A 22,653-nucleotide genomic window follows, 5' to 3' on the forward strand; every position below is an offset into this window, starting at 1 on the left:
CAAAGGGCCTGTTGGGTTGACGTAGGACAAATACACAGCAAAATTCAGAAACTGCAAGTGCTTCCTCACTTAAACGGATCTGGCTTGTCCCCTTTGTCGTAGGGGCTTGACTGTTCCTAGAATGAATGACTTAAAATAAGGTGGTTAAAAATTCTGCAGTGAGTCTCGCCATGGTGAACAAACATGATTCAGAAATGCCTCCTTCTATAAAATGAAGGAGCTGGGTTGGAGTCAGTATTACCAGCCAGACCATACCCTGATGGGTAAAGGAAATTCTCTACCACAGAGCTCAGCAGTGAGGTGGCTGAGAGGAAGGCAGGCCTGCAGATGAAAGCATGTGAGTGGAGCATGTGGGGCGGGCAGTGTCCGGCTGGGAAAAACCAGCCTTCAAGAGGCCATTGTCAATCAGGCTAGGCATGGTGGCTCATGCCTGTCATCCTAGCACTTTGGGAGGCCAAGGTGGGCGGATCATTTGAGGCCAGGAGTTCGAGACCAGCCTGGCCAACATGGTGAAACCCTGTCTCTACTAAAAACACAAAAAATTAGCCAGCCGTGGTGGTGCATGCCTGTAATCCCAGCTACTAGGGAGGCTGAGGCACGAGAATCACCTGAACCCGGGGGATGGAGGTTGTAGTGAGCTGAGACTGCGCCACTGCACTCCAGCCTGGGCAACAAAGCAAGACTCCATCTTGGCAGGGGGCGGGGGATGTGGACCTCCAAGTCTCAGAAATATGTGTTTGTCTTTTGATCTGCTGATTTGGTGTAACGCGATTGCCTCATTCATTCCAGTGTACGTACTTGCTGTAAATTTATATACAGAATTAAATAGCCCATTTATTAATTTATAAACCATAATAAAACCAGACAGTCATTTCCCCTCACCAGCAGATCTTGCATTGGAAAAGGAAAATAATATACAAATTTCAGCAACTTCAGAGATTTCATGAAGCCTGAATGGAGGTCGAATTCATTTTGGAGTTCAACAATATGTTCAAAGAATCAGGTACTATATATAATCATATAGACAACTCCCGTAATATCTCCGCAGTGCAAAATTATCCCTGTTTCTTGTCATTCGCCAGTGAGAAAAATCCAACTGCAGACTTGACTGCCTTCGGTGAAGGCACACTGCAAGTTCTTCTGACAAATAACACCCTTTGGGATTGACTCTTCACGTTTTACACAGCAATTGTCTCAGCTTGGGACCAAAGTATTTACAAAGCAAGCGAACAAGAGACGAAGCAACAGGGACACTTCTGAGGCCGGTGGTGCGGAAACTCACCACCAAACAAGGTGGGGGGCCGGTCACCTCTTCAGGAGTGTCCCATGTGTCAGCTGACATAACATCTTAAATACAGAATTCCAATTGAAAGAAAAACAAACAACAACAACAAAAAAAACACCAGTCAAGCATAAGTGATGTTACTTCCTCTCTGAACAGGGAAACATCTCGCTCGCTGGGAGATAAAAGGCAAATCTCTCATTTGCTGCTCTCTTCCCCTAAGTGCCAGCAAGAAGCTGGGTGTGGTGATGAAGAAAGAAGGCAGCCATCACCTAAGACCTCACAACCCAAGCCGTGGTCCCCTCCGTGAGGGCACGGTCCTTTCATGAAGCCGTAAAAGAGACCACAGCTCGGACCTGAGCACTCAGGGTTACCTACTGGGGTCTTGTCATATTCCTTATGTTGATTTCTGCCAAGACCCAAACTGATTTTTTTTTTTTTTTTTTTGAGACAGAGTCTCACTCTGTCACCAAGGCTGGAGTGCAGTGGTGTGATCTCAGCTCACTGAAACCTCCACCTCCTGGGCTCAAGTGATTCTCCTGCCTCAGCCTCCCAAGTAGCTGGGATTACAGGCAGGTGCCACCATGCCTGGCTAATTTTTGTATTTTTAGTAGAGATGGGGTTTCACCATGTTGGCCAGGGTGGTCTCAAACTCTAGTGATCCGCCCACCTCAGCCTCCCAAAGTGCTAAGATTACAGGCATGAGCCACCACGCCTGGCCCCAAACTGACTCTTGACCAAAGAATCTGATTTGACAAACCAAATCTTAGTGCAGTGTTCGCTCCTCGTCCCCTTACCCAGAACATGATTCAGATCCTAACATAAACACAAAAACAGGTCAGGGAACCAAAACACTGTGGTCTTGTCTATTATACAAAATATTGAGATAATGTTCACGATTCATTGTTTTCAGCAATTGTGACAATTTTGAAGCTTCTCTCGAAGCTTCGAAACACTTCATTTCCTACTAAATACCAAAATGTGTCAGACAGGCATCACCAGTGGGAACTCGGTTTTGTTTTTTTTTTTTTTTTTTTTTGAGATGGAGTCTCGCTCTGTTACCCAGGCTGGAGTGCACAATCTCGGCTTACCACAACTTCTGCCTCCCAGGTTCAAGCGATTCGCCTGCCTCAGCAGCCTGAGTAGCTGGGACTACAGGCACGCGACACCATGCCCGGCTAATTCCTGTATTTTTAGTAGAGATGGGGTTTCACTATGTTGGCCAGGCTGGTCTCGAACTCCTGACCTCGTGATCCGCCCATCTTGGCCTCCCAAAGTGCTGGGATTACAGGTGTGAGCCACTGTGCCTGGCCGGGGAACTTTGTTTTTAAACGTTTACAAACAAAAAGATTTTCGATGCATAGGCCAGTCCTAATGCATCCCATGATGGGGACCAAGGCAAAAACACACACACACAACTACAAAATATTCCCTAGAAAAAAGCAAGATCCTCCGAAAATCAAGATCTCTCTACCAAACAACATACCAAGTCATCACAGAAGAGGTGAAGATGCCTCTCAAAAGACATGTGCCACAGAAACAGAGCTTGAAATACTGAACACAATTTCTCGAAGATACTTCTCACCACCCCAAGAGAAGCGCCCTGCTCTGGTGAGGGAAGAGGAGGCAAAGGAGAAGAGAGAAGTTTCCCTTCCATCTGGATCTGGGTGGATGCCAACCCTGACGTGCAGGGCAGAGCACCAGGCTGCAGGAACTGGATGCTAATTGCAATCGCTTTTTGCTTTGGAACATTTGCCAGGAACTTGTGAACTGCTAAGGGGATGACCAGGAAACTGGATCCATCTCTGTGGCTTGGGATGTTTTGAATGATTCTCACGGGCTCCCTGTCTGCTTGGTGACCCTGTTGGTCCTATGCATATCTGCGCCAGGGAATTAAAGTAGCCAGTCTGACGTTCTCAAGCACCGCCCTGGACGCCCCCACTGCCAGTTCATGGTCTACAGCCACAGTGACCCCAGCTTTTCACACAGGTCCTGAATGTTATCTGGAATGCAGACACAAGTGCTCTGAGCTACACTGCTTGGGGAATAATTCCACATGGAAAGGTATAACGTGGCCAAGATCTCCGCAGGGACACGGCCCTCAGATGACAGACTCCAGGAAGAAAGAGCATGAGACACCGGTCTCTGTTTAGGTTTGCCCAGAGCTCACGGCCGTCTGCACTGCAGGCAACGCATCCTCCTGTGGCTCACGGGGGGCCAGGAACCCCAGGGCTTCTGATGGAGAGTTATGCACCGTCCACTCGGCTGGGTTGTACATTCACTGATTGTCAGAAGTTTCTGATACTGCTGTGGGGGCCGGGGAAGGAGTCACCAACAGTCTGGTCCTGTCCTTTGGACTCTACACATCATAGCGGTTCAAACTGTATGAGTTTGGGTAGCTCTGCCGGCTGTATTGGAAGTGGTCTGTTAAGATGTTGTTGCGGCCGTACTGATAGTCCCCGTGCTGGGGGAAGAGGAGGCCGTTGTAGGGCTTCTCCAGTGGGCTCCGGTGATGCTCCTTGCTGCTCAGGTCTGCTGTGGTGACGGGGAGGAGGTGCTTCCTGGCTTGCTGGTTTGCATCGTACTTGGTCTGTGCCAGAAAGAGAGCAATGAGATAGGACATCCCGGGGCATAAGAGCTCGTAATTCAAAGTCAATCAACTGGCTGGCTGCGGTGGCTCACACCTGTAATCCCAGCACTTTGGGAGGTCGAGGCGGGAGGATCACCTGAGCTCAGGAGTTTGAGACCAGCCTGGGCAACATGGCAAAACCCCGTCTCTACTAAAAATACAAAAAATTAACCGGGTGTGGTGGCACATGCTGTAGTTCCAGCTACTCAGGCGTTCTGAGGCACAAGAATCACTTGAACCCAGGAGGCAGAGGTTGCAGTCAGCTGGGACCATACCACTGCACTCCAGCCTGGGAGACAGAGCAAGACGCTGTCTCAGAAAAAAAAAAAAAAAAAAAAAAGTCAGTTAACCTCCAGGGCCAGCATAAGTCATAGGGCTTGAGCAAGGAAAGCAGACATGAATGGACCAGACCACAGTGCATGGAAAGACTCAGAAGACAAGTCCTTGGCCAGGCGCAGTGGCTTATGCCTGTAATTCAAGTGCTTTGGGAGGCCCAGGCGGGAGGATCACTTGAGGCTAGGAGTTGGAGACCAGACTGGACAAAATAGAGAGACCCCATATCTACATGTGTTAAGAAACAAATGAAGAGGCCAGGTGTAGTGGCTCACGCCTGTAATCCCAACACTTTGGGAAGCCAAGGCAGGTGGATCACCTGTCAGGAGTTGGAGGCTGGCCTGGCCAAGATGGTGAAACCCCATCTCTACTAAAAATACAAAAATTAGCCAGGTGTGGTGGTAGGCGCCTGTAGTCCCAGCTACTCGGGAGGCTGAGGCAGGAGAATCGCTTGATCCCGGGAGGCGGAGGTTGCAGTAAGCTGGGATGGAGCGCCACTGCAATCCAGCCTGGGTGACAGAGCACTCCATCTCGAAAAAAAAAAAAAAAAAAAAAAATGAAAAGGAAAGGAAGGCAAGCCCTCCCTGTTGGCCATCCCATGTCCTTACACCGCACTAAACAGAGCCTTTGAGAGGAGGGAGGGAAAACCCCAGCTGAGACACAGCCAGAATGATTTGAGGACCTGAGGTTGCCTATGCAGGAAAAAGGAAGCCAGAGTGGGATGGGGCTGCGCCAAGATCATAAACCAGTCAGTGGCAAAGCTCTGACGTACAGCCCCAGCCTTGAGCGCCCGGGAGGCCCTTCCTTTTCTGACTTCCTGGGTGTTGGGGGGCCGGCTTCCTTCCCTGCCCAGCCTCCCAGACTCTCACCTTGTTATAGAGGAAGACCCCCAGGATGGCAGTCATCATGCCCAGGACGTTGGTGCTGGTGACTGGGTTGCGCAGCATGATCAGGGACACCGTGATGACCATGATTCTTTTGGTGGCATTGGCAACCGAGTAGCTCAGGGGGCTAACGAGGTTGAGGATGCTGAAGGCGATAACATTCTGGGCAAAGTTACAGAAGCCGCTGACAGCCAGGAGCAGGAGCGTCCAGGGCCACTGGTAGACGTAGGTCTGCAGAGACCGGAAGGTAAAGACAGCACTTCAGTGGGCAGCGGTGACCCTGCCTCCCTGTATCCACCTGGCAGGGTTAGGGGAAGGGATGTGGAGGGGCTCATCTGGAGCCTCATGGTCCACAGGCAGCCAGTCCAGGTGTGTCACCAAGAGACACTAGGTGCTTTAGGTCCATGACCTCAGAACCTCATGACATCACACAGCACGGGAATCACCCGCCGTCTCCTGCCAAGGAAACAGGTGAAGCCAGGTCCCCAAAGGGCACCAAGCAAGACGTAAGCCAAAGCCTTCCCTGGCAGTGAACAGCCAGGAACCCTGGGTTTGGCAAAGCAGGGATCTGCTTGTTGGACACAATGCATTCTACAGGGTTGGAGGTCCTGGGAAGGTGGCTCTGAGCCTGCGAAGTACCTGGTAATATGAAAGCCACGGGTCTGCACCTATTGCTGCAAGGATGAAACAGAATCATGGCTTTTGAAGTGCTTTACAACAATCTCAAGCCAAACAAACACGAGAGGTGATGTTACCATCAACAGCTGAGGCCAGGTGCAGTGGCTCACACCTGTAATCCCAGCACTTTGGGAGGCCGATGCAGCTGGATCATCTGAGGTCAGGAGTTCAAGACCAACCTGACCAACATGGTAAAACTGTGTCTCTACTAAAAATACAAAATTGGTCGGGTGTGGTGTGGTGGCGCATGCCTGTAATCCCAGCTGAGGCAGGAGAATCTCTTGAACCTGGGAGGTGGAGATTGCAGTGAGCTGAGATTTCACCACTGCACTCCAGCCAGGGCAACAGAGCGAGACTCTGTCTCAAAAAAAAAAACAAAAAAACCAGTTTAGATTGGGCGTGGTGGCTCATGCCTGTAATCCCAGCACTCTGGGAGGCTAAGGAAGAAAAATAATTTGAGGGCAGCCTGGGCAACACAGTGAGACCCTGTCTCTACAAAAAAAAAAAAAAAATTAGCCAGGCATGGTGGTGCACACCTGTGGTCCCAGCTACCTGGGAGGCTGAGGTGGGAGGATCGCTTGAGCCTAGGAGTTCAAGGCTACAGTGAGCTACGATGGCACCATAGCACTCCAGCCTGGGCGACAGTGTAAGACACTGTTTCAAAAAAACCTCACAAAACTTTACCATCTGACCCTGACCAGAATGAGGCCATTCTGACTAAGGGATCCAGAAATTAAGAAATCACAACTAGCAGACATCGGGACCATGGAATCCCCCAAAGAGCCTAGGCTGGTCCCAGGACAGGCAGACACTGCCCTGTAGGCCAATTTCCAGGCCACGCTGACCTTGGCCACAGGAGGACAGAGCTGGCTCAGCCCAGGGCGACCGTGATTGGAGGCCCTGCTGGAGCTGCAGGATGTCTACCTGACTCCATCTCCACTGCACTCCAAGAGAGAAGGATCACACGGTCCTCTCAAATGCAAGGAAGACACGCTTAGGCGACCAGCTCCATGTCAACCAACTCAAGACTGGAACTCCCAAATGCAAATCCATTTACCTGTGCCATACACCCTGCAGCTTCTGCAGGGAACCTCACTGGAGGAACAGCCCCTGTAATATATACGAGCCCACCAGGATGCCTTCATGTTGGGCCAGCCTGTTCTCCCAGGGGTCGCTCCCTAAGGTGATCGGTTAGGACTTCCATGCTATTTTCTTCCTGCTTGCATAGGTATCTATCTTCTGGGAAGGGAACCCAACCAATCTGGCTTAAAACAAAAAAAAGATACATAATAAAATGGACTGATTTGGCAGCACAGTGCACAATTCCAGGCATTTTTTTTTTTTTTTTTGAGACAGAGTTTTGCTCTGTCGCCCAGGCTGGAGTGCAGTGGCGCGATCTCTGCTCACTGCAAGCTCCGCCTCCCGGGTTCACGCCATTCTCCTGCCTCAGCCTCCCGAGTAGCCGGGACTACAGGCGCCCGCCACCGCGCCTGGCTAATTTTTTGCATTTTTAGTAGAGACGGGGTTTCACCGTGTTAGCCAGGATGGTCTCGATCTCCTGACCTCGTGATCCACCCGCCTCGGCCTCCCAAAGTGCTGGGATTACTGGCATGAGCCACCGCGCCTGGCCAATTCCAGGCATTTTAACAAATGCATCAATTCATGGAACCACCATGACCATCGGGGATTAGGACATTCCTGGGGGGCTTCTCTTTTGTCCTAACCCCCTCCTCCTAAACCTGGCAACCATCCATGTTTTCTGTCATGATCCGTGTGTCCTTGGGAGACTGTCATGGAACTGGAATCACATGGCTGGGAACCTTCGGAGACAGGCTGCTTTCACTCAGTGTGGCAACTCTGCCATTCATCCATGTTGTGAGGGACAAGAGTTGGTACCTTTTCATTGCTGAGTAATGCTCCACTGTGTGTAACATTCCATGTACTGAAGTTTTTTGTTTTGTTTTGTTTTGAGACGGAATCTTGCTCTGTCACCTAGGCTGCAGTGCAGTGGTGGGATCTCTGCTTACAGTAAGCTCCGCCTCCCGGGTTCCCGCCATTCTCCTGCTTCAGCCTCCCGCATAGCTGGGACTACAGGCGCCCGCCACCATGCCCGGCTAATTTTTGTATTTTTAGTAGAGACAGGGTTTCATCGTGTTAGCCAGGATGGTGAAGTTTTTTTTTTTGTTTTTTTTTTTGGTTTTTTTTGAGATAGAGTTTTGCTCTTGTCACCCTGGCTGGAGTGCAAGGGTGCGATCTCAGCTCACTGCAACCTCTGCCTCCTGGGTTCAAGTGATTCTCCTGTTTCAGCCTCCCCAGTAGCTGGAATTACAGGCGCCTGCCACCATGCCCGGCTAATTTTTGTATTTTTAGTAGAGACAGGGTTTCATCGTGTTAGCCAGGATGGTGAAGTTTTTTTTTTGGTTTTTTTTTTTTTGAGATAGAGTTTTGCTCTTGTCACCCTGGCTGGAGTGCAATGGTGCGATCTCAGCTCACTGCAACCTCTGCCTCCCGGGTTCAAGTGATTCTCCTGTTTCAGCCTCCCAAGTAGCTGGGATTACAGGCAACCACCACCATGCCCAGCTAATTTTTGTATTTTTCGTAGAGATGGGGTTTCACCATGTTGGCCAGGCTGGTCTCGAACTCCTGACCTCAGGTGATCTGCCCACCTTGGCCTCCCAAAGTGCTGGGACTACAGGTGTGAGCCACCGCACCCGGCCTATTTTTTCTTGAGACAGAGTCTCACTCTGTCACCCAGGTTGGAGTGCAGTGGCGCGATCTCGGCTCACTGCAACCTCTGCCTCCCAGGTTCAAGCAATTCACCTGCCTCAGCCTGCCGAGTAGCTGGGACTACAGGTGTGCCACACCACACCTGGCTAATTTTTCTATTTTTAGTAGAGGAGGAGTTTCACTGTATTGGGCAGGCTGGTCTCGAACTCCTGACCTCAAGTGATCCACCTGGCTCGGCCTTCCAAAGTGCTGGGATTGGATTATATGCATGAGCCACCGCACCCAGCCATCTGTCCATTGTCTTCTGATCTAATTTCTCTCTGTTGTTTAAACTGGATAATGTAGACTGATTTATCTTCAAGTTATTGGCTCCTTCCTCTGTTACCTCCATTCCGCTTTTGAGTCCATCCCTTGAGTTTTTTTTTTTTTGAGATGGACTCTCGCTCTGTCACCCAGGCTGGAGTGCAATGGCATGATCTTGGCTCACTGCAACCTCCACCTCCCGCGTTCAAGCAGTTCTCCTGCCTCAGCCTCCTGAGTAGCTGGGATTACAGGCACGTGCCACCATGCCCAGCTAATTTTTGTATTTTTAGTAGAGACGGGGTTTCTCCATGTTGGTCAGGCTGGTCTTGAACTCCTGACCTTGTGATCCACCTGCCTTGGCCTCCCAAAGTTCTGGGATTACAGGCATGAGCCACCATGCCCAGCCAATCCCGTGAGTTTTTAAGTTACTATCTTCCATTTAAAAATTTCTGGCCTCCAGCCTGGCCAACATGGTGAAACCCCATCTCTACTAAAAATATAAAAATTAGCCAGGCATGGTGGCAGGCGCCTGTAATCCCAGTTGCTCGGGAGGCTGAGGTAGGAGAATCACTTGAGCCTGGGAGGCAGAGGTTGCAGTGAGCCGAGATCCCGCCATTGCACTCCAGCCTGGGTGACAGAGCAAGACTCCGTCTAAGGGAAAAAAAGAAAATTTCTAGCCAAGTTTGGTGGCTCATGCCTATAGTCCCAGCACTTTGGGAGGCCGAGGCGGGTGGATTGCTTAAGCCCAGAAGTTTGAGACCAGACTGGGCAATATGGCAAAACCTTCTTTCCACAAAAAATACACACACAGTTAACCAGATATGCTGGTGTGAACCTGTAGTCCCAGCTACTCAAGAGGTTGAGGTGGGAGGATCACTGAGCCCAGAGAGGTTGAGGTGGCAGTGAGCTGTGATTGCACCACTGCACTCCAGCCTGAGCACAGAATGAGACCCTGTCTCAAAGGAATTTTAAAAATTTCCATTTGGTTCTTCACTCTATCTTCTATCTGTTCACATTTTTCTCCAGAGTCTTTACTTTGCTCCTTGGAGCACGATGGTAATCACTGCTTTAAAGTCTGTCTGATAATCCCAACATCTGTGTCATTGCACTCTTGGCCCTTGTTGATTGTCTTTTCCCAACCACCTGGAATTTCCTGGGTCTTCGTAAACTATGTAATTTTGGCTGGAATTCCGGGCATTTAGCATATTATAAAAGTCTGGGTCTTATTTAAATCCTATGAAGAATGTTGACGTTTTGTTTGAGCAGGCAATTGATGATGCTGGGTTCAGGCTGCAGGCTTGACCAGCCTTCTGTGGGTTGTGGTTCCAATGTCAGTTATGTTTTCAAAGCCTTTCCAGTGGTATTTGGCTCTGTCCTGAGTCTGTGCCGCCCGTGGTCAGTCTGAAAGCCAAGCAGTGGTCTCTCCCACAGTTCTGTTCTCAGTCTTTGGTATGCTGTTTAAGATCTCATCCTCACATGTGTGATGCTCAGGGGCGAGCCTGGGATTCCATGGGTGACTTTATGAGGTCGCTGTCCTTAGCCCCTCCCTCCACACAATCTCCTGAGTACTTTCTAGTTTCCTAGTCCGTCCCTTTCATGGCCCTCCAGTCAGAAAGCTGAGGTTTAATCACTGTACTCTGCTGTTCACTTCCTGTGATTACACTTCCATTTGAGGGTCAAGCAGTGACAGTACAGAGAACAAGCTGCAGAAGGGCTCATCCCATCCTCTGAGGACTATATGTCCTCAAACTGCAGAGGAAGAGTCGCCTTTCTCAGGGTTTTAGGTGGCTGTGGAACCTGCTGCTGCTGCTACCAACATAGCATTGTCAGGAGCCTGGGAAGCAAGAGATGATGGCAAAAAAGAAAATAGAAAAAAACCTAACAGACAGCCGGGCGTGCCGGCTGGCGCCTGTAATCCCAGCACTTTGGGAGGCTGAGGCAGGGAGATGATCTGAGGTCAGGAGTTCGAGACCAGCCTGGCCAACATGGTGAAACCCCGTCTCTACTAAAAACACAAAAATTAGCCAGGAGTGGTGGTGTGCACCTACAATTCCAGCTACTCAGGAAGCTGAGGTGGGAGAATCACTTGAACCTGGGAGGCAGAGGTTACAGTAAGCTAAGATCGTGCCACTGCACTCCAGTCTGGGTAACAGAGTGAGACTCCATCTCAAAAACAAAAAAAAAAAACAACAAAAAAAAACCCCCAAAAAAAACCAAAAGAAAAAAACAAAAAAGAGAAAAAGCCTAACAGGCATCCAGGTGTGGTGGCTCACGCCTGTAATCCTATCTCTTTGGGAGGTCGAGGCAGGCAGATCACCTGAGGTCGGGAGTTCAAGACCAGCCTGGCCAACATGGTGAAACCCATCTCTACTAAAAAAAAAAAAAAGAATACATAAAAATTAGCTGGGCATGAGGGCATGTGCCTGTAATCCCAGCTATATGGGAGGCTGGGGCAGGACAATCTCTTGAACCCTGGAGGCACAGGTTGCAGCGAGCTGAGATCACGCCACTGCGCTCCAGCCTGGGCAACAGATCAAGACTCCATCTCAAAAAAAAAAGAAAGAAAAGAAAAGAAAAAGCCTAACAGGGGATTTCCTCCATTCTCTTTGAGGGTTAGGAGTCTCCTTTCCCATTCTCCAGACTCCAAGCAGAGAACATCTCTGTTCTCATTCAGTGCCCGCATCTACCTTCTGAGCTGCCTCATGTCCAGGCTGAAGACACAGGAGGAAGAAGAATGACGAACTCACCGGTGGCTCCACCGGTGGTCTTTCCCCCGGCCATCTGCCTGCTACCATTTATTTCTCGGTTCTCAAGCAGCTGCTTCATGCATTCTGTCCAAGTTTTGAAACCAGGCCACCTGCTCCAGAGTCTAGGAATCCCCGCCTGTCTTTTGCCAAGCCATTTGGCAACTGGGCCAGGCGTCTCTGGGAACTGCCCACTGCAGCCTTTGATTCTTGGTAGACTGGAGAGCAGCAGACACCAGCTGACATTCTCCCATCTCATCCTCTTCCCGCCTGTTCTGGAGAACAGGACTGCGACGGTGCTAACTAACCTGCTGTCTGTGTAGTCTATGTGGGAGACACAAGACAAAGAGGGGGAACCCAGACATGTGGGAACCCCATCTTCAGACTGCAACATTAGTGAATATGGTGTATGCCTAGGGCTGCTATTAAAATACACAAAATCATGCTCATGTTAAAAAACATATGGGCCAAGTGTGGTGGCTCACAGCTGTAATCCCAGAACTTTGAGAGGCCAAGGCGGGAGGATGGCTTAAGGCCAGGAGTTCAAGACCAACCTAGGCAACAGTGGGAGACAGTCTCTACGAAAAAAAAAAAAAACAACCAAACAAAACACCACCAAACATAACATACATAGCCTCAACTAAAAAAAAAAGGTTACTTGAGGTATTACAACAACAACAAAAAAGATAATGACTAGAAAAACAATAACAACACAAAATTTCCTAAGTGCAAGAAAAGCAAAGACACAAAAACACAGCAAAAGCCTGTATGTTTCTGTCCACGTGTGGACACATACATACTCTAATGAGCTGTAACACAGAACAGCAGAGGAACTGACAGGAAACCCACTGACACTATTACACAGCCGTACAAGAAATGAGAAAGGCCTTCTATGTCGTTATGAAGAGCTCTCTGGGACGATTAGATGAAATGAACAAGGTGCAGAATAGTTCAGCTCCCCTTCAGTATCCACGGAGGACTGGTTCTAGGAACCCCTGCGGATGCCAAAATCTACAGATGTTCAAATCCCTTTTATAAAATGGTTTAGTATTTGCATGTAATCCATGCACATCCTCCCATATACTTGAAATCATCGCTAGATTATTTATAATCCCTAATACAATAAAAATGCTATACAAATAATTGTTATACTGTATTATTTTAAAATGTCTTATTCTTTATTATAGTATTTTGTTTGTTTCTCTACCATATATTTTCAATTCGCAGTTGGTTGAATCCACTAGTGTGGAACCCACAGATATGGAAGGATGACTGTATATTTATATTTATTTTTGAGATAGGGTCTTGCTCTGTCATGCTGGCTGGGGTGCAGTGCAAACATCGCTCACTGCAGCTTTGACCTTCCCGGGCTCAAGTGATCTTCCCACCTCAGGCTCCCAAGTAGCTGGGACTACAGGCATGTGCCACCATGCCAGGTTAATTTTTGGTTTTGTTTTGCGTAGAGACGGGGTTTCACCATGTTGACCAGGCTAGTCTCAAACTCCTGAGGCTAAAGCAGTCTGCCTGCCTCTGCCTTCCAAAATACTGGGATTACATGTGTGAGGCACTGTGCCTGACCTGTAAATTTAAAAAGCTACTTTTGGGCTGGGCGTGGTCGCTTACGCCTATAATTCCAGCACTTTGGGAGGCCGAAGTGGGTGGATCACCTAACGTCAGGAGTTTGAGACTAGCCTGGCCAAAATGGTGAAACCCCACCTCTACTAAAAACACACAAAAAATTAGCTGGGCGCGGTGGTGGGTGTCTGTAGTCCCAGCTACTCGGGAGGCTGAGGCAGAAGAACTGCTTGAATCCGGGAGGCGGAGGCTGCAGTGAGCCAAGAACATGCCATTGCATTCTAGCCTAGGAGACAGAGAAACTCCGTCTCAAAAAATAAAATAAAATAAAATAAAATAATAAAATAAAAAGCTACTCTGTGTGTAATAAGGACAGAGGGTGATTATACATGCAAATTTGCTTATATTTGCAAAAATATGGAACAGGTGAACTAGGAGCCTAAGAAATGTTATCCATGGTCAGGGAGGGGACAGGGTGAAGAGTACAGGAATCATGGCCAGACTTCTTCTTTTTTTTATATTTTTATGAGACAGTCTCGCTTTGTCACCCAGGTTGGAGTGCAGTGTCGTGATCTCAGCTCACTGCAACCTCCACCTACCTAGTAGCTAGAATTATAGGCGTACGCCACCACACCAGATAATTTTTATATTTTTTCTAGAGATGGGGTTTCCCCACGTTGGCCAGGCTGGTTTCGAACTCCTGGCCTCAAGAGATCCACCTACCTCGGTCTCCTAAAGTGTTGGGATTCCAGGTGTGAGCCACCGCACCCAGCCTGCAAAGAAATACTAACCTTCTCTCAGCACTCCAGTTGCAACTGTGCTGTGAGAATGCTCATTCTGAAGCAATTATATGAGTGAGTGTACAGTAGAATAACATCAGTGAATAACTGGGGTAGAATAAGCAACTAAGAAACGAGGAGCGGAACCAAGCATACCAGCGACGAGATCTAAATACGAAATTCAAAACAGCAAAGATCTGGACTGTTCAACTGAAAGTGACGCTAATTGCTAGGAACTCTTTGCTGCTGCCCCAAGTGTGTACTTCCTAATTTTACACAGTAAAGGCCTAACAACAATGACCACCCAGCAGCAAAAAGCACCCACGGCACCTGGATTGTGTCTCTAAATACCGCTCCCCACTAACGGCACCTGGAGTCCTGAAGGAGGGTCTGACTGCAGCTCTGGGATGGGAAGTACACAAGGTGAAGGCGGGCATCCCGCTGGGCGAAACGCTGACCCACAGTGCTAGAAGGGCAGGGAGCCAATCAGAAGGGCTCCAATGGCTAAGACACGACAAATTTTTTTTTCTTTTTCTTCCTTTTTTTTAAGATGGAGTCTCGCTCTGTCGCCCAGGCTGGAGTGCAGTGGTGCGATCTCAGCTCACCGCAACCTCCGCCTTCCAGGTTCAAGCAATTCTCCTGCCTCAGCCTCCTGAGTAGCTGGGATTACAGGCGTGCGCCACCATGCCTGGCAAATTTTTGTATTTTCTGTAGAGATGGGGTTTCACCATGTTGGCCAGGCCGGTCTTGAACTCCTGACCTCAAGTGATCTGCCCACCTTGGCCTCCCAAAGTGCTGGGATTACAGGCTGGAGCCACTGCGCCTGGCCAAGACAGGACAATTTGACTAGGAAAACGAATAATTCATGCAACTGACAAACACATAAAAGTTCACAATGATGCTGGAGAAAAAAAGAGAACCCCTTCCCTACCCCCAAACAAACCCTCAACTCTGGTCAACATTTGGAGTAAGCTCCAACTCTCTATCCTGAAAATTAGTCATCAAAAGGAACAGTTAAGCATTAAACTGCCTTTCTCGTACCATACTTCAAGGTAACAAACTAGTCCTGGAAGATGGAAAGTTCTTCACAGAAGAATTACAGCTCATCAGTGTGAAACGAAAGTTAGAAAAGTGAGCCATGGTTTACTGATTGGGAAAATAGAGGTAATATCCACTACTTCAGCAGGTGGAGCCAAGGATTAAAGATAAGAAATGTCACAAATCCAGCTAGACCACATGAAGACCTCAATAAATATTTACTTTTCCTTTCTAACTCGAGTCTGGAAGAATCGCACTGGCCTCCTGCTCACCGCAGGCACTTGCATTCATTTATAACACATTCTCTGAAGGCAGACCCTGCAGGTGGCAGAAAGATTCGACGTGGAGTAAATGGAAATAGAGACCAGGGAGGAACTGAGCTGCACACAGTTTTCCTTCTTTCTTTTTTTTTTTTTTGAGACAGAGCTTCACTCTTGTTGCCCAGGCTGGAGTGCAGTGGTGCGATCTCGGCTCACTGCAACCTCTGCCTCCTGGGTTCAAGCGATTCTCCCACCTCAGCCTCCCAAGTGGCTGGGACTACAGGCGTGCACCACCACGCCTGGCTAATTTTGTATTTTTAGTAGAGACAGGATTTCACCATATTGGTCAGGCTGGTCTCGAACTCCTGACCTCAAATGATTCACACACCTTGGCCTCCCAAAGTGCTGGGATTATAGGCGTGAGCCACCACACCCAGGCAGCGCACATTTTTTTCTTTTTTTTTTGACACGGAGTCTCCCTCTGTCACCCAGGCTGGAGTGCAGTGGCACCATCTCGGCTCACTGCAACCGCCACATCCTGGGTTCAAGCAATTCTTCCGCCTCAGCCTCCCGAGTAGCTGGGACTACAGGCGCGAGCCACCATGCCTGGCTAATTTTTGTATTTTTGGGAGAAACGGGGTGTCACCATATTGGCCAGGCTGCTCTCAAACTCCTGACCTCGTGATCCGCCCGCCTTGGCCCCCCAAAGTGCTGGGATTACAGGCATGAGCCACTGTGCCCGGGCTTTTTTTTTTTTTTTTTTTCTTTTTTTTTGGCCAGTGCATAGTTTTCAAAGTTCCAGGGCTGGCAAGGCACAGTGGCTCACATCTGTAATCCCAGCACTTTGGGAGGCCAAGGCAGATCTCTTAAGGCCAGGAGTTCAGGACCAGCCTGGGCAACATAGTGAGACCCTGTCTCTCCAAAAACAGTAAAAAAACAAAAATCAAACAAAAAAAAAATTAGCCAGGCATGGTGGTACTCGCCTGCAGTCCCAGTTACTCGGGAGGCTGTGGGAGGATCGCTTGAGTCCCGGATTGAGGTCAAGGCTGCAGTGAGCCATGACTGTGCCACTGCACTCCAGCCCTGGCAACAGAGCGAAGGTTCTGTCTCTAAAAAATAAACATTTAAAATAAAAAATGAGTAAAAATAAAAAGTCAATGTGCTATCTGGACTATACTGTCAGGAGGTGAAAGAGTCACCTTCTCTTCCTTGACGCTACTGGCGCACACACAGCAGCTATCAGCACCTGGGATCAAGCACACCAGAGAAGGAAATGCACAGGAAACCCACTTCCTCGATGGCGTGCATCGTCACCGTGAGGCATTACAGAGGACTGACTGCTGAAAGGGCTGGCTGTCAGGTGCCCAAAAGATACCCCAATGTTAACATGCAGCTACAGCTCCTCAACAAAGCACTATTCTGGAACTAGCCAAGAAAATGGCGTGTTCTTGGTGCTGTACAACTCACCAAGTCGCTGCTGACCAGGAAAGCCGAGAGGTCCACCAGAACCCAGGTGGGGATCATAAAGAAGACAGCGTGGCAGCCCAGGATGTTGAGCAGCCGGAGATGGTGGATCCGTGAATCTCGCAAGACCTGGAAAGGGAAAGCCTCTTTAGAGGGTGATTAAAACTATATGTGGCAAAAAGGGCTCCAGTGACTCAGGCCCCAAACACAGTGACTGGACATTAACCCCGACATCTGAGCTTGAACACCAAACCTGCAAGTGCATTTGTGAGGACACACACAGCACAGGCCTGAAACAAGCACCACGCTCCACGCATAAACGACTGAGAAAAGAAAACAAAAATAAAACAGTAACACTCAGTGCTGGTGAGGATGAAGTGAAGTAGGCACTCTGAAATTCCACTGGTTTGAGGCTGAATTGGTATAACCTTTCTAAAATACGACCAGACAAACCATATTAAGAGTGATTAACGTTTCATGCCCTCTAACCTGAGATAAGCCTATCATAATGAAATAACTGAGACAGGAAAACATCACACACGTGATTGTTTCTACATTACAATGAAAAGTTGGAAATAACTGGTATTTCCAATAGAGAGACTGCATTAACCGTGGTACCCGAAAAGTGTGTGATTATCACAGGAGTTAAGAGCAATTTTTTTTTTTTGAGACGGGGTCTCACTCTATTCCTATTGCCTAGGCTGGTCTCAAACTCCTAGCCTCAAGTGATCCTCCTGCCTTGGCCTCCCAAAGTTCTGGGATTATAGATGTGAGCCACTGCACTAAGCTTCAACAAGTTTTAAAATCTTGTTTTAAATTGAAGTTTTTAGCTAGGCCTGGTGGCTAATGCCTGTAATCCCAGTGCTTTACGAGGCTGAAGTGTGAGGATCACTTGAGCTTCGAAGACTGAGGCTGCAGTAAGCTATGATTGTGCCACTGCACTCCAGCCTGGGCGACAGTGAGCCTTGGTCTCAATAAAAGAGCTTTTCTTTATTTTTTTCTTATTGAGCACATTAACTTTATAATAGAAAAACTTTTTTTTTTTTTTTTTAGATGGAGACTCACTCTTGCCCAGGTTGGAGTGCAGTGGTGCAAAATCTCAGCTCACTGCAAGCCCCGCTTCCTGGGTTCAAGCAATTCTTGTGCCTCAGCATTTGGAGTAGCTGGGATTACAGATGCGTGCCTGGCTAATTTTTATGTTTTTAGTAGAGATGGGGTTTTGCCATATTGGTCAGGCTGGTGTTGAACTCCTGGCCTCAAGTGAACCGCCCGCCTTGGCCTCCCAAAGTGCTGGGATTATAGGCATGAGCCACTGTGCCCGGCCAGAAAAACAAACTATTTAAAAAGCAAAATGACAAACAGAAAATCAGCAGAATGGCAATCAAGATTTTTCTGCTCTAATAGCAAAGAAATTTCTACTCCACCTGTTTTCCCAATGCCACCAGCCTGCTGCCCGCACACCCCTGAAACCCCATGCATGTCCGCTGATGGTGACCAAATACCTTTTTGGAGAAAATGTTCTGAAGCGAGAAGCACAGCGTGGCGGCGAGGGCGCTGACGAGTCCCCACATGTCAAAAGACAACTCGGTGACGGTGGCCAGCAGGACACCGCTGATGATGGGGATGAGTGACAAGTATACCTGCAGGAAGAGGTCATCAAGAAGGGCTCACAGGCCAGACTAGAGCTGGGCCACACGCCACAGATGCCCAGGGAAGAGCCCCTCTCCTCCCTCAGCAAAGGGATACCACCTAACACTTTGAAAGTGCTGTTTGCTGTGCCAGTGACGCTCTGGTGGGTGGCTGGGGGCAGGTGGTTATCAGAGCGCCAGGGGCAGGGCTTATTTGTGGGTAGCCCCATCCCCATACTGTCACCCCCATTAAGAGCCTCTGCTCAGGGCCACAGCCCGGGGCTGGTCCTAACTCCACAGATCTATTCAGCTGCCACTGACGCACCAGGGTTTGAAGCCCTGATCCTCTATAAGGCTCCCCCGTTCCCTCTTTTTAAAAAATAGTTTTTTTGAGACCAAGTCTCGCTCTGTCGCCCAGGCTGGAGTGTAGTGGCACAATCGTGGCTCACTGCAACCTCCGCTTCCCGGGTTCAAGCGATTCTCCTGCCTCAGACTCCCCAGTAGCTGGGATTACAGGGATGTGCCACCATGCCCGGCCAATTTTTTTGTACTTTTAGTAGAGACAGGATTTCTCCATGTTAGCCAGGCTAGTCTTGAACGCCTGATCCACGTCATCCATCCACCTTGGCCTCCCAAAGTACTGGGATTACAGGTGTGAGCCACTGCGCCCAGCCCCCATTCCCTCTTACTTCAGGCTCTTCCAGTATGGTTACTCCTGGCTGGCACACTCCACTGATGCCTTCTCCTCCCAGTGACCTCCTGCCTTCACAAGGAGCGCTTTCTCCAACCCACCTCCACCTTGGGAGGCTCCTGTGCTGTGTTCCCAGGGCCACTGCCTGGGCTTCCCCAGCAGAGAGCTCTCCACTCACTCTTTTTTTTTTTTTTTTTTGAGACGGAGTCTCGCTCTGTCACCAGGATGGAATGCAGTGGCATGATCTCGGCTCACTGCAACCTCTGCCTCCCAGGTTCAACCGATTCTCCTGCCTCAGCTTTCTGAGTAGCTGGGACTACAGGTGCCTACCACCACGCCCAATGAATTTTTGTATTTTTAGTAAAGATGGGGTTTTGCCATGTTGGCCAGGATGGTCTCGATCTCTTGACCTCGTGATCTGCCCACCTTGGCCTCCCAAAGTGCTGGGATTACAAGCATGGGCCACCGTGCCCAGCCTCTCCACCCACTCTGTCTGTTACATCATCCGGTCCCGTTAGTGTACAACCTTAGAGCAGATCATTGTTCACTGCTTTATCCTGGTGCCTAGCACACAGTAGGCACTCAATAGCTGCTAGCTGAATGAACGAGTAGCAAACATAGTGACAGAGAGCCTTCTAGAAGGTCTGGCATGCAGGGCTAAACAACTCCCAACTTCCAGGATCCACCAGGATCCATTCCCGCGTGTCCAGCTCTTCTGACTCTCGGCTCAATCCTGTCCTACAAAGAACACTCTTCACTTTGGGAGGCTGAGGAGGGCAGATCACTTGAAGTCAGGAGTTTGAGACCAGCCTGGCCAACATGGTGAAACCCTGTCTCTATTGAAAATACAAAAATTAGCCAGGAGTGATGGAACGCGCCTGCAATCCCGGCTACTCGGGAGGCTGAGGCAAGAGTCGCTTGAACCCAGGAGGCAGAGCTTGTAGTAAGCTGAGATCGCACCACGGCACTCCAATCTGGGCAACAGAGCGAGACTCCGTCTCAGAAAAACAAACAAACGCTCTTAAGGAGAGATAGGAGAGGTGGAGATTTTAGGAGGGAGTGGTCATGCCACAGGGAGGGCAGACTGAGGGCTGTGGACCTGAATTCCAGCTTCCACAATACCAGGCTGTGGCCCTCAGGCACATGATTCTCCCCTCTCAGTCCATCTCAGGAAAACCTGAGATCAGGAATGATGACTACTGGCCTTATCTGCCTTGCAGGGCAGGTTCCTAGAAGTTATGATGTCATTATAATTAGTCTGGCTGCCTAACTGGGCCAATTCCCAGTCTTTCCTCACTGTGTGAAGTTCCGGCTCCTTGCCCAAGCTGGGTACAATGTCCCGTACAACGGGGAAACCTGATAAACACGATGATATCCAGTGATGCAGCTACACACCTCCGGGACAACTCTGACTTCTCAGGAGCCAAGTCACAGCCTGACATCACCCTGGGGGAGCAGGGCTACAGAGCACACACAGGTCTTGCTGAGACAAAGACAGGCGGGAATAAAAAAAAATCAGCCATAGGTGGCCCAATTTCTATAAGCCGATCCAGGGCACTACCTCTCTGAGTTACATAAAATACAACATGCCAGAAACCAACCACTTGGAAAAGAGGCACGGTGTCCAGCATCAGCATGAAATGGATTCCAGCTGAGACAACAAGCGCCCAACTTCCACTTAAGGATACGGGATAAAGCTGTCTCCAGCTAAAGCCATGGCTATTCTTGCCCCAAGCCAGGAAATACCCTGGCTTGGCATCTTGAACAAAATTTGGACTGTGCCCAAAGCATCCTCCTTATGCAGCCCTGAGTCCTGTGTGCCACTTTCGCTTCCGTTCCCAGACCATCACAACTTCTGGCTGTTTTAATTTCTAAGACTTTGCTGGATTTTGCCAAGATCGAACTCCTTTGATCGCGTCTGGCTTCTGATCCCAGAGGTCCCCTGACAGAAATCTCTTGTCAAGAAGTGAAAACCTAGCCAAGTGCAGTGGCTGACGCCTGTAATACCAGCACTTTGGGAGGCTGAGGCGGACGGATCACTTGAGGTCAGGAGTTTGAGACCAGCCTGGCAACATGGTGAAACCCTGTCTCTATTAAAATACAAAAAAATTAGCCAGGTGTGGTGGTGCACGTCTGTAGTCCCAACTACTCGAGAGGCTGAGGCAGGAGAATTGCTTGAACCTGGGAGGCGGAGGTTGCAGTGAGCTGAGATTGTGTCACTGGACTTCAGGCTGGGCAAGAGTAAAACTCCGTCTCAAAAAAAAAAAAAAAAAAAAAAAAAGTGAAAACCTAACCGACAGCGTTCTGATCCATCCATCCCTAGTCCCACTGGAAAGGCCACACATGGGGTGTATGGCCAAGATGTGACCAACCCATCACCTACCAGCAAACCCAGGTAGGGAATCAAAACGGGGAGGAAAATTGGATCTGAAAGGGACAACAGTGTTCCTAAGACCACACAGCAGAGATCACAGAGGGACACATACTCCACACACCACTGCTCACAGGGTGATTCTAGAACTTGAGTAGTAAAAGGCCACTGGAGGCCTCTACACTGACTTCCCTATTTGACGGGAAGCCAGGCAGCCTGCAGACCAGGATCCTGACCACGTCACCAGTTGGCAACAGGGAGGAACCCCCTGGAGCTCCCATCTGCCCAGAGTCCCTGCCAGGGGTTACCTTGGTGCTCTGCTTCTCCTTCATAATGATCCGGGACAGGAGGACCACCCAGATGGGCATGGTGGCCTTGACTGCAAAGAGAGGGAAGGGCACTCAGGGGGCTGCCTGAATTCCAGGGCCCAACCTGTTCCACCTCCACGGCGGGATGGGAGGGCCTGGCAGCCCCTCACACCTCTTCGCCCCTTCTCTTTCGGTAGGGCTTCCTCCTACCACGGCTGTTGTGGTCTGTCCTGCTTACCTCTCAGCTCTCTTCTCAGCTCCTCTTCTCCCTGAGAACCCCGTGCGTGTCCCTCCCCTACCAAACCCTTGGCAGCCCCTCTGCTGACTTCGCAGTCCGGCGGGACGCGCCCCGGGCGGCGCACTCCTATCCATGCGCCCAAACCCGAAGCGGCGGGCCCGGCCGCCGCCCCCGAGGCCGGGCGCGGAACCTACCGGTGTGTGCATAGGACACGGGCACCTTCCAGATGCTGACGTGCGCTGACACGGACGCGAAGTACTTGCCGAAGGCGAGCGGCAGCACGTAGCGCGGGTAGAAGCGCGGCGGCAGCAGCGGGCCGGACGACGGATGCGGACTGGGTCCGGGGCCCGAGACGGGCGGCGCGGGGGGCACGCGCCAGGCGCGCAGCAGCGGCGGGAGCCCGGCGCACAGAGCCAGGATGTGGCACAGCGACACGGTCACCGGGAACGGGAAGGCGCTCAGGATCACCTTGTTGACCACGTTGCCGCCCGCGCTCAACGCGTACCACAGCAGGCACAGCGCCGCCACCCGCGCGCCCTCGCGCGCCCCACCACTGCTGCTCGCTGCGCCCGGGCCCCCAGCGCCATGGCCCGCGCCCACCGCAGCCGCCGCCATCCTGCCCGAGCGGCCGCCCCTTCCAGCCCGTCCGACGGCCCGACGCCGGGCGGGGGCGGGGCTGGGCGGGGGGGGGGGGGGGGGGGCAGGCGCCCCGGTCTACGCC

General features: G+C 50.2%; 1 protein-coding gene across 1 annotated transcript; it reads right to left on the reverse strand.

The window, feature by feature from the left end:
* Positions 1 to 808: 808 nt before the first annotated feature.
* Positions 809 to 22,609, reverse strand: SLC35E1 (solute carrier family 35 member E1). The gene is made up of 6 exons (XM_019015675.4): positions 22,127 to 22,609; positions 21,695 to 21,765; positions 18,199 to 18,336; positions 16,700 to 16,825; positions 5,114 to 5,359; positions 809 to 3,872 (listed from the first exon to the last, which is right to left on the reverse strand). The coding sequence occupies exons 1-6, from the start codon at positions 22,545 to 22,547 to the stop codon at positions 3,642 to 3,644; spliced, it is 1,233 nt and encodes a 410-aa protein (XP_018871220.2). The 5' UTR covers positions 22,548 to 22,609; the 3' UTR covers positions 809 to 3,641.
* Positions 22,610 to 22,653: the final 44 nt, after the last annotated feature.

The sequence above is a fragment of the Gorilla gorilla genome, chromosome 20 (genome assembly GCF_029281585.2).
Source record: "Gorilla gorilla gorilla isolate KB3781 chromosome 20, NHGRI_mGorGor1-v2.1_pri, whole genome shotgun sequence".
NCBI classification, from domain to species: Eukaryota; Metazoa; Chordata; class Mammalia; order Primates; family Hominidae; genus Gorilla; species Gorilla gorilla.